Below are 14,649 nucleotides of genomic sequence, written 5' to 3' on the forward strand. Positions count from 1 at the left end.
TTTATTTTGTGTAAGCTTTGAAATTACTTATTTGTTGTTTGAAGTTTGCTGGGTTCCAAGTTAAGTTCACCCACCCAACTGAGAAATACCTTCATTTAATTCAAATTCACCTATAAATGTCTATTTTGAAGTGGTTGGTCAGCCTCTTCAAACCAGTAATTCTGAAGGAGAAAGTGTAGTCCCTAATTTTATAGAAGCATTTAATTTTCTTGGTTTATCTGCAGAGATTGCCATTATGGTTCCAGCATAGGCAGAGGTATATCATTACAATAAAGATGTTGGCAAACACTCAGTTTTCTACACTGGGTTTCTTTATTGTGGTGCAACATGCTCAGCTTATGTAAAGAACACTCAAAAATATTTGGAGTATTTTTTTTTCATTGCACAGAGGAGTAACAGATGTCTCAGTTAATTAATGTTTTACTTTCAGATTGAAGATGAACCAAACAAAATATGTGAAACAGACAGGATAGCTATTAAAGGCAACATAGTACACTTGATGCTTAGCAGTCCAGAACAAATTCAAAAACAGGTAAGATGACAGAATGAAGTGGGGTTTTTTAGATTGCTTAACTGAGATCTTCAGGCAGATGTTGTGCCTAGAAGCCCTGATGGGAGATCAGAGTCGTGCTCTGGGGTCTTCCAAAGAGTTTACTCCGTGTGTGTGTGTGTGTGTGTGTGTGTGTGTGTGTGTGTATATATTCATTCTCATTCTCTCTCAATGAGAACAAGTGGATAAAACAAATGTTTTCTTCTTTAACTTGTGATCCCTCTCAATCTAACTAGCTTAAAGTGAGTGAGCATCTAGGTATTTGTCATGTGTCAGTCACTGTATGCTCCTAAGGGAATTCTGCACCAAAAAAATAAAAATTCTGTGCACAGTATTTTAAAATTCTGCATATTTCATTCATCAATAAATAAATGTGGAGACTCCAGCATGGCAGTGGGGAGCATAGGCCACTGGCTGCATGGAGGTGGGAGATCACCCTGCAGCTCCCCTGCCCCTCGGGGGACAGACTCAGTGGTGAGGCTGCACCAGACCCTAACACAATGCAAGGGCCGGGCTTGCCCCAGAAACACCCTAGGGCCCTGCCCCTTCATGCCATCTGTACCAAGGTAGCAAGTGAGAGGGGGACAGAGTCTTGCATGCCTAGCCCTGGCCCCGATCTAGGTGTGAGGCAAGCAGGGTTAGCCCAGTGGGAATCCAGGTGTGGGGTGAGAGGGTTCTGTGTGGGTGGTTTGAAGGGGGTGTCCCTGGTGCTGGGGGAATGGGACTCTGCAGCGGGGATCCAGGTGAAGGTGGTTGGGGCTCAGCAGGTGTGTGGATGCAGGGGTGGGGGTCCGGTTACAGGGAGGGTGAGAATCACCGTGGTGGGGGGTCGGGTGCAGGAGACTGAGGGGTTTCTGGGTGTGTGTGGGGGGCTCTGGGTATGGGTGGTCCAGATGCATGGGGGTTGGGTGGACTGGGGAGCAGGGTAGGAGCCACCAGCAGTGCAGTGCAAAATTCCCCCAGGAGTAAAAGTAGTATATAAGTACTGATCACTATGCTGCTCACAAATGGTATGATATAATGGTTATATTTCCTTTCCAGTTAAGTGACGCCATTAGCATTATTGGCAGGGAAGACTTCCCTCAGAAATGGCCAGACCTGCTGACCGAAATGGTGAATCGTTTTCAGAGTGGAGATTTCCATGTCATTAATGGAGTCCTTCGCACTGCACACTCCTTATTTAAAAGGTATTAAGGGATTAGTGTATGGATTCCAGAATTTCTACTAAAATGCACATACCTCTGCTTATTAAATTGAATTTTGTGGTTGTGTTAATCATTTGTGGCTTCTGATTGAAGTTACTGACTTTATAATGATTGATAGCTTTATTTAAGTGGTTATTGGATTTCATACCTTACATGGACAGTTTTAATTGTAGCATTTAGTCATTCAAGCAAATGCAAGAACTTGTCTCAAGGTTCAGAGTTCCTTTATAAATAATTAGATGCAAGTGAAATTGGAATGAAGTGCTATTACCATTTTTTTCCTCCCCCTCCCTTCGTTTGCCAGATACCGCCATGAGTTTAAATCAAATGAACTGTGGACAGAAATCAAACTTGTCCTTGATGCGTTTGCACAGCCCTTGACAAATCTCTTTAAGGTACAGGATTATTTCTGAGAATTGTTTGAGCTTCTTTTAAGGATGATTTAACACTTTAAATTGACTTACTTGTGAATTCTTGTGGAATGCAAGTTATTTAGAAATAGTTGTTTAGTTGTCATCCTGATTTCAATTTAAAATTTAGTATGTTTCTAAAGTCATCGGTACTCTGGAATGTGCTCTCAATAAAATAGTAACATTACATGGCATTTGCAATACACCCAATACATTTCTGTTCATGTTTCCTATTAACCCTTTCTTCTTTTCTAGGCCACCATTGAACTTTGCAGTACGCATGCAAATGATGCCAGTGCTTTGAAGGTTCTCTTCTCTTCTCTAATTCAGATTGCAAAATTGTTCTACAGTTTAAATTTTCAGGTGAATCTTAATTTATTGTTCCTAATTATTGGGTCTGCTCTGAGCTGTTAAGAATTATTGGGTATGCTTTAAGCTGTTAAGCTTTTTGCTGTAGAATCAATTTAAAAGGTGTCCCCTCTGGAGGATATTATCTGGTCAAGGTAAAAAGTATTAACCTGTGCCTACACAAGGGAATAGGCAGAGGTTGGGATTGACTAACGTGTTTGCTAACCTATAGTTAATTTTAGTCTGTCTTCGTGATCTAGGTAAACTCTAAGTAGCAGATCAGAGAGGCAAAAATACAAGGGTAGCTAGTTACAGGTGAATTGCAAAAGACTCTTAAAAACAAAAATCCTGAATTTGTGGCCACTCTGCTGCTTCATAATGCATAAAGGAGCCTGAAAAGCTTTTGTTGCTTATAGTAAGGTAAACAATAATGAAAACGATCAAGAATGTCAGCTTTGGCCTTTTCTGATTTTGTTAGGAGTGTTCAACCTTAATTACAAGAGCAGTGGTGGTGATAAAGGTTCAGTGGACGTTGTTTCTCAAGTGTCAAACTATTTTGCATGTCTAGTAGGGGTTGACAGAAAACAATTGTAAACAGTCTCAAGCAAATCAGATGAGAAGGGATTTTATTAACTTTAAGTTTGATAGCAACATAATTTCACTATTTTTTTCATTGCCGTAGAATTGCTAAGGCATAAAACAAGCATATCTGTGGTTAAAAACACGCTAAAAAGCAAACTTTTAGACTCTTTATACAGGGCAAAGCACCCATATGAGTACAGGCCCTTGAAGTGTGATAAACGTCCCCATAGACTGTTGGAGTCCACTCCTGTTTCCTTCTTTTGTACTGAAGAGTAGGATTGAGCAAAAGGGGCGGCCTGTGCTTTTGTGTTTTGAGGCTAAGGGGGCAAGAGGAGTGAGAGTGTCTTTCGTTAGGACAAAAAGGGTCGTGAGTTGCCTCTCCCTGACCATCTTTCAGAGGAGAAAATCTCTCATGGCTCCTAATATCCCCTGAAGTGGCGTCTACAAACAAATACTAGAGATAGAGACTTCACACTATAGCTTCTATGTCAGGGTCTTGCATGATTTCCTATGTCCTTGTCCATCTTCCTTTCTGAGAAAATAAATTGTTAATGAACAGCGGACAGTAACTCTGTAAAGCTGCCAAACTAGTATAACCAGGAATGAACTTAAAATGTGCATTTCTTTCATACTTTTTTCCCCTCACAGGATCTTCCTGAGTTTTTTGAAGATCACATGGAAACCTGGATGACAAATTTTCATAGTCTTTTAACTTTAGATAACAAACTATTACAGACTGATGTAAGTATTCCATAAAATTTGCCTCTGTTCAAATCTGTTTGCAGTGGGAAGGAGTGACTAAGGACTTGTCTACACTGGCAACGTTAAAGTGCTGCTGTGGCAGCGCTTTAACGTGGTTGTGTAGTCACGGCACAGCGTTGGGAGAGAGCAATTGATGGACCTATCCTCTGTGAACTTACCTAATTCTTTTTTGAACCCTGTTACAGTTTTGGCCTTCGCAAGATCCCCTGGCAATGAGTTCCACAGGTTGACTGTGTGTTGTGTGAAGAAGTACTTCTTTTTTTTGTTTTAAACCTGCTACCTATTAATTTCATTGGGTGACCCCCTTGTTTGTGTGTTATGTGGAGGGGGTAAATAATACTTCCTTGTTCATTTTCTCCACACCAGTCATGATTTTATAGACCTCTATCATATCCCCTTTTAGTCGCCTCCTTTTCCAAGCTGAACAGTCAGTCTTTTTAATCTCTCCTCATATGGAAACTGTTCCATACTCCAATCGTTTTTTGTTGTCCTTCTCTGTATTTTTTTCCAATTCTAATGTATCTTTTTTGAGATGGGGCAACCAGAACTGTACACAGTATTCAAGGTGTTGGGCATACCATGGATTTATATAGTAACATTGTGATGCTTTTTTCTCTGATCTTTCTCTTTCCTAATGGTTCTTAACATTCTGTTAGCTTGTCTGCTGCTGCACATTGTTGATAGTTCTCTGAAAACATCTGCTCAGTGACGCCAAGATCTTTCTTGAGTGGTAACAGCTAAATTAGACCCCATCGTTTTGTATGTATAATTGGGATTACGTTTTCCAATATGAATTACTTTGCATTTATCAAAACTGAATTTTGTCTGCCATTTTGTTGCCCAGTTGCCCAATTTTCTGAAGTCTCTCTGCACCTCTTCATAGACAGCTGTTGGGTAATTTTATATTGTCTGCAAACTTTGCAACCTTACTGTTCACCCTCTTTTTTCCAGATCATTTATGAATATGTTAAACAACATTGGTCCCTGTACAGATACTTGAGATCCCTTGTTATTTACATCTCTCTATTGTGAGAACTGTACATTTATTCCTATATTTCCTTATATTTAGAATTGTGAAACACCAATACAACAGCATTATAAAATACTTGCCTTTTTTTTTTTATTTTGGTAGCTGACTGTTCACTAGTGTTGAAATTTGCATGTTTGAGTTTTTAGTTTTGTTTTATATGAGGATGAAGAGGAAGCTGGATTATTGGAGCTATTGAAATCCCAAATTTGTGATAATGCTGCTTTGTATGCTCAAAAATATGACGAAGAATTCCAGCCTTACCTGCCTCGTTTTGTCACAGCGATCTGGAATTTGTTGGTCACGACAGGCCAGGAAGTTAAATATGACTTGGTAAGTTGTTATATATTTCCATCCAATTTTAGAATAAACGGGTCAGTTGTGCTAAAAATTGGTCCGTTTTATGTTCTAGTTGGTAAGCAATGCAATCCAGTTTCTGGCCTCGGTTTGTGAGAGACCACATTATAAACATCTGTTTGAAGATCAGAATACCCTGACAAGCATCTGTGAAAAAGTTATTGTTCCCAACATGGAATTTAGAGGTAACTAATTTTTTTTTTAAGGCATGTTAGTAGCAATTATGACCAGTAAAGGATAACTTTTGTTACCTTCATAGTAATGTAAGGGCTGCACGATTGGACCCTAGGCACCCTTGCACAAGAGTCAAACCAAGTCTCTCTGATAGTATGCTAATCTGTTGAGTTGCTGTGGAAATGATCATGTGGGAAAATTTCAATTTGGGAAGGAATGATAGCAGTCCTTTCTCTTGTAATTTCAAGTTGAGCTATTACTTTGAATTTATAAAGTTATTAGCGCAAACACCAGAATAATTCAGGCTGTGTAACGAGGTGGAGCATGGAGAATTTACCCCATCAAGCTTTAGTGGTTCATCTGTCTGGCTCATCTGAATCATTTTGATCCTGGGGCCAGCAAGACTTAACCTGTAACGAAAATTTATTGCACCAATTGGAAGCTTCCCTTCTTTCTAGTGCATGAGTTTGAAAGCCTCTTGGTTCAAATACATTTAAAATACACCTCTACCCTGATAGAATGCTGTCCTTGGGAGCCAAAAAATCTTACAGCGTTATAGGTGAAACCTTGTTATATTGAACTTGCTTTGATCCGCCGGAGTGTGTAAACCTCCTCCCCCCCACCGCCCCCGAGCACTGCTTTCCCGCATTATATCCGAATTCGTGTTATGTCGGATCGCGTTTTATCGGGGTAGAGGTGTGTATGGGGGAAGGAATAGCTCAGTGGTTTGAGCATTGGCCTGCTAAACCCAGGGTTGTGAGTTGAGGGGGCCATTTAGGGATTTGGGGATTGGTCCTGCTTTGAGCAGAGGGTTGGACTAGATGATCTCTTGAGGTCCCTTCCAACCTTAATAATCTATGATTCTATGAATGTCCCCCATCTTTTCTACATCCTATGTATAACTGCTCATGAACATGAAAGAAAAGGAGTTACATTTGTCAGTTAAAGCTCATTGTGTCACTTGTTATGCATCAAGCCCAATATGCTGTGTAGTAGTTGGCAAGATCTCTTAATCCCATTAATATCACAGAACACTCTTTAAACCATAGTTGTTGACACAAAGTATCTCAATTCTTTGCCAAGAACCAAACAAACAAATGAATTCATTAGTGTATCTCATAAATGGTCTCTTTTCTCTGCAGCTGCTGATGAAGAAGCTTTTGAAGATAATTCTGAAGAATATATAAGGAGGGATTTGGAAGGATCTGGTAATGCACAGATATACTGGGAATATTTTACATTTTTAAACATAATGCCAAAGAACTGAAGTAGTTTTCTGAAGTTTATATATCTTTATTTTTACACTTGGAAGGCCCTTTCCAAAATCAGTTCTAAAGAGACTTTATCCAAATCTTGAGAAAGTTGACTGTCATGCAAAAGAACAATTGTTCAGTTTTTTCTTAAATTATAATAGGAAAGAGAGTGGCTAAAAGTCAGTGTGTTGCAATTGAAAGACATAGCAGAGTTTTAAATACTACCACTCTTATCTGGAATTAGCCACCCTTCCGATGTACAACAGTAATAATACCTAGTACCTAGTTCTTATGTAGTGCTTTTCATCCATTGATCTCAAAATGCTTTACAAATGAGGTCAATATTATCCTCACTTTACAGATGGGGAACTGGCATTGAGGTGAAGTGTCTTGCCCAAGGTCACCTTACAGGTCCATGGCAGAGCCAGAAATAGAGCCTGAGTCTTCTGAGCTCTTATCTACTAGGCAACACTGCCTCCACTATTAGCATTTATTCATGATGATCCTGAAGTTCTGTGTTATAATATGCAGTGGTGGTGTAGCCATGTTGGTCTAGGACTGTAGAGAGACTTCTTATGAACTAGTATCCCACTCTTATCAAATTTAGGCAACTGGTTACATTTTATATGAACTTTGAGGCTACTTGGGATACTAGGAAGACAGCCTGATGCATCTGAATCTGGTTCTGATTTCCCTTACCTTAGTTATATTATGTTGGAGACCAGTTGGGCAAATAAACTGCAAACAGTTATGGAAAGTAGGTTGTTACTTGGTACTTGTGTTGTCCAGTTGGAAACCTTAAATTTTTAATCCATTTTTTAAAAGCTTATTCCATATCTCGAGTTTGTCTAGAACAAGGGTCGGCAACCTGTGGCATGATTTTTAATGGCATGCTGCTACCTGCCACCTGCAGGCCCCACTCAGCCCCTCCGCCCACTGCGGGGGCAGGAGGCAGAAGCTTGGTCCTGCCAGCAGCCAAGCTCCCCCACTTCTTCCCCCAGCATGGTGCTTTCCTGCCCCTCCTCCTCTCCTTCCCTGTGCCGATCAGCTGATCACCCTTGCGAGGTGTGGGGGGAGTGGAGCCACAGTGTGCTCGCTGCTCCGGGGAGGAGGCAGAGAGGAGGTGGGGACAGATAGGGCCCTGGGGAAAAGGGTGGAATGGGGGCATATCCCCTCCAGCCCCCTGCTGTGAGTCGCTCATGGCAGGGTGCTGGGAGCACCCACACGAGCCAAGCACCCCAGCCCTCTGTCCTGACTCCTGAACCCCCCCCCACACACACACAGCCCTCTGCCCTGACCCCTGCACCCCCTCCCACACACCTAGCCCTCTGCCCTGACTTCTGCACCCCCCACACATACTCAGCCATTCCACACCCTGACTCCTGCACCCCCTCACTCACCTCCAGCCCCTGTTCTGACTCCTGCACCCCCCACGCATACCCAGCCCCCCACACCCCATGCCCTGATTTTTGCACCACCCCCCATCCCCACCCCTACCCTGAGCACCAAACGGGAGCTCCTGCACCCCCCATTCCCCCTATATTCCCACCTGCACCCCCAGTCTGGGGTCCCAGCCGCCAGCCCCACTCAGCCCGCTGCCAGTCTGGGGTCTGGCTGACGGCACCTTACCAGCTGGGGTCCCACAGGCCCTGCTCAGCCCGCTGCCAAACTAGGTGAATGGAACGGCAGCAGGCTGAGTGAGCCGGTGGCGTAAGATCATTTTAATTTAATTTTAAATGAAGCTTCTTAAACATTTTGAAAACCTTGTTTACTTTACATACAACAATAGTTTGGTTATATAATATAGACTTATAGAGAGAGACAGTCTAAAAAACGTTAAAATGTATTACCAGCATGCTAAACCTTAAGTTAAAGTGAATAAGTGAAGACTCAACACACCACTTCTGAAAGGTTGCTGACCCCTGGTCTAGAATAAGCTCTAGTGTGTATATGTCCTCTTTGGAAACAAAAAGAAAATTTTACAAAATTGTCATGCAAATTTATTAGCCCAGGCACTTTATTGTAAGGGTAAAGAGAAAATTATGAAGAAGAAGAAAACTCCTTGCATGCCTGTCAAAAAATTTTCATTAGGCAGTAAATATGGAGTGCATGCTATCCGCAATGTTATATATCTTTGCCTGTATCCTAGAATATTGTTTAACACTCTGTTAAGCTATAGATTAAATTTTCTGCATGGATTTAAACTTCTCCATTCTATGTTCATCACAGTAAGTAAAATATTTGACTTAATACTGTACATGGCAATAGTTGTTGCTAGTCAGTAAAAACTATATTAGGTAGGCATGTGACTAGATCCATTCATTCTTTCATATCCAAATAATATTTTTATTTCTTTTTTTATACAGATATTGATACCAGACGCAGAGCAGCCTGTGATCTAGTACGAGGCTTATGCAAGTTTTTTGAAGGACCTGTAACAGGGATCTTCTCTGGCTATGTTAATTCCATGCTGCAAGAATATGCAAAGAATCCATCTGTCAACTGGAAGCATAAAGATGCAGCCATTTACCTTGTAACATCTTTGGCATCCAAAGCTCAGACACAGAAGGTACTTTTACACGCCTTTTATTTTAAACCATAATGTATCTATACACACATCATAGAATTAAAGGCCATAGGGGACCACTGGATTGTCTGACCCCCTACATATTGCAGACTGCTACCATCACCCAGCACTTGCACATTGGTCTAATTTTGGTCCTTGAGTTTAAAGTATTATAGCCCACAGGAGACTAAATATGTACCACAAGTTGATTGAGTTTGTTACATGGTATATACTGGCAATAAATTCACTGAAGGGAAGGGCGTTATGCTGATCAAAATTTGGCCCGCCATATATGAATTAGAATGGCCTTTTGAGAGACTAATACAATTGTCTGCAATCAAGCATAGTGAAAAATATTATGCACCTTTCTTTCTTGCTGTTCTGCCAAAGAACCCCAGTTCTGCTCTATAGCTCTCTTGCTTTCCTGTTGTGAGCATCTGGAGAGCAGTGCTCAATTATGATGCATTCGATGGTTATGATATAGGTAAGTCTTACAAGGATTAAAGAACTGCTGTGAAACACATCTCCACTTGATTTAAGAGGAACTTGATTTCACCTCTATATAGGGGTTATAGGATTAGCAAGTGTCATAAGTACTTTCTCAGTTTAGGGACTATTTTATGTTGAGCATTTAACATTGCAGCTAGAAACGACGCCAAAACAAGTGTGTGCAGAATAATTGGAAAGGATGTTCTGAATGAGAGTATTTATGTAGCACCTAGACTGTGGTGGTTGAGCACTTTATAAATAACTAGATAAATTTGGGTGCCTTCTGTAAAACCACTTGGAAATAAGTTTAAAAAAAATAGATGAATGTTGATGTCTATAAAGATTTTTCTTTTTTCTAGCATGGAATAACGCAAGCCAATGAATTTGTAAATCTGACAGAATTCTTTGTGAATCATATTCAACCCGACTTAAAGTCTGCTAATGGTAAGCTCAGGGTTATCTATGCCATAACGCTCCTTTTGTAGCATACCTAAAACCTCCTTTGGTGGCCGTTAACTTTTATTGATGATTTTTCAGATGCCCAAAAGTTTTAAGAATAACAATACTGATGGCTTGCCTGCAGCGTATACCCACCCATTTTTGAGTAAGGTAGCAAAGTTAAAAAATTGGTTATAGGAGACTGAATGTTTTGTATTCTGCTGCTGCATCCGTTCATTCTATGGAAGTCTTTGGTGGGGAGGAGGATGGGAGGTTTTTCATATTCCCACACCATTTGATCCATGATAGACTGCTGTTTTCAGCCTAGAAATACAGTTAACTATTCATGTACAAACTACCTTAGATTTGGGGTGGGAGGGGTATTTCTTTAAACTATGTCACGAGGTTACCTTGATCAGTTCCATGGCCTACCATCAGTGTGGTGGCTAGTGCCATGTCATATTGTTGTAGGTCAGGGCTATGAATAACTGATCAGACCAACTCAAAATCCAGAGTTTAACATATCTGATTGTAAAATTATAAAAAGCAAAAAAGAAGCAAATGTGGAGAGAGTCATTACGGTCTTACAGCTGCTACGTGCTGTGCATGTTCTCCTACAACAAAGTCCACGTTATACAATTTTGAAAATGTATTGTACAGATAACTCACGAAGAGCTGCTGTCAACTCTGTATGTAATTTTATGTTAAATAATAAACTCCATATACAATAATGCCCAAACACTCACTAAACATCCCTTTCATTTCTAGTGAATGAATTTCCTGTGCTTAAAGCGGACGGCATCAAGTATATCATGATTTTCAGGAACCAAGTAAGTTGCTCTCTTAATCCTCCATTACTAGTGTCATTTAGCTTGCAGTCATTTTATACTTACCAAGCCTAATGAACTAATTTCTACACAACATATAATAAATTATTTTGACAGATATTCAGTAACCACATGTTCCATGTCTGAAGGTGAATATTAGTGGTATAAAAAGCTTGTTAATGTTCGGTTACTGTTAGAATAGGGAACATTTAGGGTTTCTTTTCCACTCGTAACCTTCCATGTGCACAGAGAAGAGAAGTGACTTTTAGCTAGGGCTTGCCCAGTTGCCCTTGTCATGACATTTGTTGTTACAGGAAGTACAATAATTTTTCCCCTCTCTCCTTTGAGATGTAGCAAGAGAAGACATTAGGTATTTCAGTTGTATACTCTATTTTTGCTAAGCTTTTCAACTCACAGATATGTATTATTTCAGAAGACAAAAGGGCCTGATTCCACACCATTGGAGTCAATGTGATTTTTTTTTTAATTAACTGTAATGGGAGCAGGATTGGGCCCCAAAATCAAATCAAACAGCCTGATTCTGCTACCTTAGTTATGTTGAGTAGTACCTTATTCCCCAAGCATTCCTGATCAAATTGATACCACAGAGGATATCAGAGAGCTATTTTTCATTTAATAATGGGGGAGAAAAGTATTTTAGGTATATCAAATGCTGCTAGAGAAGTCTATAAAAATGATCATCGTACAGACAGTTAAGAAGAGAAAAAATATTAAGATCTTAATTTAGAGATTCTTTGCATAATAAAATGCTGAAGAAAAATATTATTTTAAAAAATCTTAATATATTGATAGGGAGCAATACATAGCTGATGACAGGAACAAGGTAGTAGCCCTCTGGATATCAGGTGGTCAGGGTGTGATATTAACTACTGGAGAAGCCTGCCAGAGATTCCTTCTGATCTCCTGCAGAACTTGCGTTGTCCCAATGAAACAGATTCTAGGGTGAATGTTTTCTCAAAATACAGGTGTTTGATTCTAAAATGTCAATTTTAATGTTGTCACTATGTTTTTGTAGGTACCTAAAGAACAACTTTTGGTGTCTATCCCTCTCTTAATCAATCACTTGCAAGCAGAAAGTATTGTGGTTCATACCTATGCAGCCCATGCTCTTGAGAGATTGTTTACTATGAGAGGAACTAACAATGCTACACTGTAAGTTTTCAGTTAGAAGTAATTTTACCTCTGGGTTTTTATCATCATTTTAGGGGATTTTTTTTCTCTTCATATCAGAATATCCTAAGTTGCTCAGAAATTGCATTTTGAATAAAACATTGAAGTGTTGCAAAACTGTGTTTTTTCATTTACAGCATTACAGCTGCAGAAATGGCACCATTTGTAGAAGTGCTACTAACAAACCTTTTTAAAGCTCTGACATTTCCTGGCTCATCTGAAAATGAGTATATTATGAAAGGTAAGAAATTCCATACTGTGCACTGAGAAACTGACTTAACTTGAGGTAAGAAGCTACTCTAGCTGTGGGCCTCAAAGTCTGATTTGAAACTCCTGATTTATGCCACTTTTTTTTAAAAAGTGGATACACACACTAAATGCAGGTGCTTATTAGTTAGGTTAACATAGCTAATTTTGCCATGGCCCAAATGTGGAACCCAGGAAATATAGTATCTATAACAGGCTTGTACGTGACAAAAACGTAGCAAGACCTCAGATGAGGCATGCCCCTCGTTCTGAAGGCTAGCTGGAAAATATATTAACAGCAGACTTTAAATGTATCGGTGTCTCGTGGCTAATGCATTGGACTGGGACTCAGAAGATCTGGGTTTAATTCTTGTCTCTGTCACAGATTTATATTGGGCAAATCACATAATCTCTCTGTACCCATCTGTAAAATGGGGGATAATGATCATTTGCCCAAATCTTTGTTTTGACTATGGATTGTAAACTCTTCAAGACAAGGGGTGTGTGTGTGTGTGTGTGTGTCGCAGCTACGACAACGGGCCCTGATCGTAGCTGGGGCTTCTAGGCTTTACTATAATACAAAAACAAGATCAAAGGATTTATATGTATAACTGGCAAGCCGGCACATCTTCATGGATGTAAAATTCTCTATCTCAATTTATTTACAGCTGTTATGAGAAGTTTTTCTCTGCTACAGGAAGCTATAATCCCATACATCCCTTCTCTCATCGCTCAGCTTACACAGAAACTGCTGGCTGTCAGTAAGGTAAACAGAAGGCTATCTGAGCACAATGTTCACTTCGCTATTAGCTGCTGCTTCTACTTTTTAAGGCAGAAATCTGTTTTGTTTTTCTTTAAAATGACATTCTGTATAGATATAGAATTGAATGAACATTGTTACATAACTGCAAAATATATTTTATTATTTTTTTTCAGTAAATGTTTTCCCATGCTGTTTCTTTTTTTATATTTGTTTGGTTTGTCTAGTTATGAAAACTGTATTGTATATTTCCAAAACTGATAAAAACTTAGACAACGAATATTAGTGGATCTTACTGCTTTATCCCACGGTGTCAGTGGAATTATTGTTAGAAAAATATAGCATAATGCACTTATTCTTCGACTAAAATTAGATTAAGAAGCTTTAGGTTTCTATTTAAATATAAGTTACATTGTGTTAAATAACTGACTTGGCTCAAAGTCTGAATTGATTGTTTATTCATAACTCATTTTTAGAACCCAAGCAAACCTCACTTTAACCATTACATGTTTGAATCAATATGCTTGTCGATAAGGATAACTTGCAAAGCAAACCCTGCTGCTGTTGGAAGCTTTGAAGAGGCTTTGTTTATGGTGTTTACTGAGATATTACAGAATGATGTGCAAGGTAACTAAAAGCCATAAATAGCTGTCTGTGTTCCCATCCTATGTTGTAGTGTATGTAATGTGCAATGACTTAGTACACATATTTGTTAATGCAGTAATTCTGAGTTAAATATTATATCTATGGTCCCAAAGAGGTTTATTTATAAAATACAGTATCCCAATATCTCCTTGTTCATAAAGAACATGCAAACTGAAAATTTAACCAATTTAAAAAAAAACCACACAGGTAACTTACAACTAGGGCTGTCAATTAATTGCAGTTAACTCGTGATTAACCCAAAAAAATTAATTGCAGTTTTAATCGCATAAAAAAATGGCTCCACTCAGTCCTACTTCTTGTTCAGCCAATTGCTAAAACAAATGTTTGTTTTAATTTACAGGAGATAATGCTGCCCTTGTCTAATTTAAAATGTCACCAGAAAGTGAGAACAGGTATTTGCATGGCACTTTTGTAGCCGGCATTGCAAGGTATTTATGTGCCAGATATGCTAAACATTTGTATGCCCCTTTATATTTTGGCCACCATTCCAGAGGACATGCTTCCATGCTGATGACACTCATTGTGACTGATCTCCATGGGGGAAAATTCTATGTCTCCCGCTGTTTTACCTGCCTTCTGACATATATTTCATGTTATAGCAGTCTCGGATGATGACCCAGCACACGCTGTTCATTTTAAGAACGCTTTCACTGCAGATTTGACAAAACGCAAAGAAGGTACCAATGTGAGATTTCTAAAGATAGCTACAGCCCTCGACCCAAGGTTTAAGAATCTTAAGTGCCTTCCAGAATCTGAGAGGGACGAGGTGTGGAGCATGCTCTCAGAAGCCTTAAGAGA

General features: G+C 39.5%; 1 protein-coding gene across 3 annotated transcripts in view; it reads left to right on the top strand.

The window, feature by feature from the left end:
- Positions 1 to 14,649, top strand: part of CSE1L (chromosome segregation 1 like) — a 33,969-nt gene that overhangs the window by 10,888 nt on the left and 8,432 nt on the right. For all 3 annotated transcript variants that reach the window (XM_039497909.1, XM_039497907.1, XM_039497908.1), the window contains exons 4-18: positions 431 to 532; positions 1,592 to 1,737; positions 2,060 to 2,150; positions 2,421 to 2,528; positions 3,744 to 3,836; positions 5,050 to 5,217; positions 5,297 to 5,426; positions 6,558 to 6,623; positions 9,035 to 9,237; positions 10,083 to 10,167; positions 10,930 to 10,991; positions 12,025 to 12,161; positions 12,317 to 12,420; positions 13,094 to 13,191; positions 13,662 to 13,812. In XM_039497909.1, the coding sequence (XP_039353843.1) occupies positions 431 to 532; positions 1,592 to 1,737; positions 2,060 to 2,150; positions 2,421 to 2,528; positions 3,744 to 3,836; positions 5,050 to 5,217; positions 5,297 to 5,426; positions 6,558 to 6,623; positions 9,035 to 9,237; positions 10,083 to 10,167; positions 10,930 to 10,991; positions 12,025 to 12,161; positions 12,317 to 12,420; positions 13,094 to 13,191; positions 13,662 to 13,812 (1,744 nt within the window). The remainder of the gene's footprint in view (positions 1 to 430; positions 533 to 1,591; positions 1,738 to 2,059; positions 2,151 to 2,420; positions 2,529 to 3,743; positions 3,837 to 5,049; positions 5,218 to 5,296; positions 5,427 to 6,557; positions 6,624 to 9,034; positions 9,238 to 10,082; positions 10,168 to 10,929; positions 10,992 to 12,024; positions 12,162 to 12,316; positions 12,421 to 13,093; positions 13,192 to 13,661; positions 13,813 to 14,649) is intronic.

This window comes from Mauremys reevesii, linkage group 13 (assembly GCF_016161935.1).
Source record: "Mauremys reevesii isolate NIE-2019 linkage group 13, ASM1616193v1, whole genome shotgun sequence".
Taxonomy (NCBI): Eukaryota; Metazoa; Chordata; order Testudines; family Geoemydidae; genus Mauremys; species Mauremys reevesii.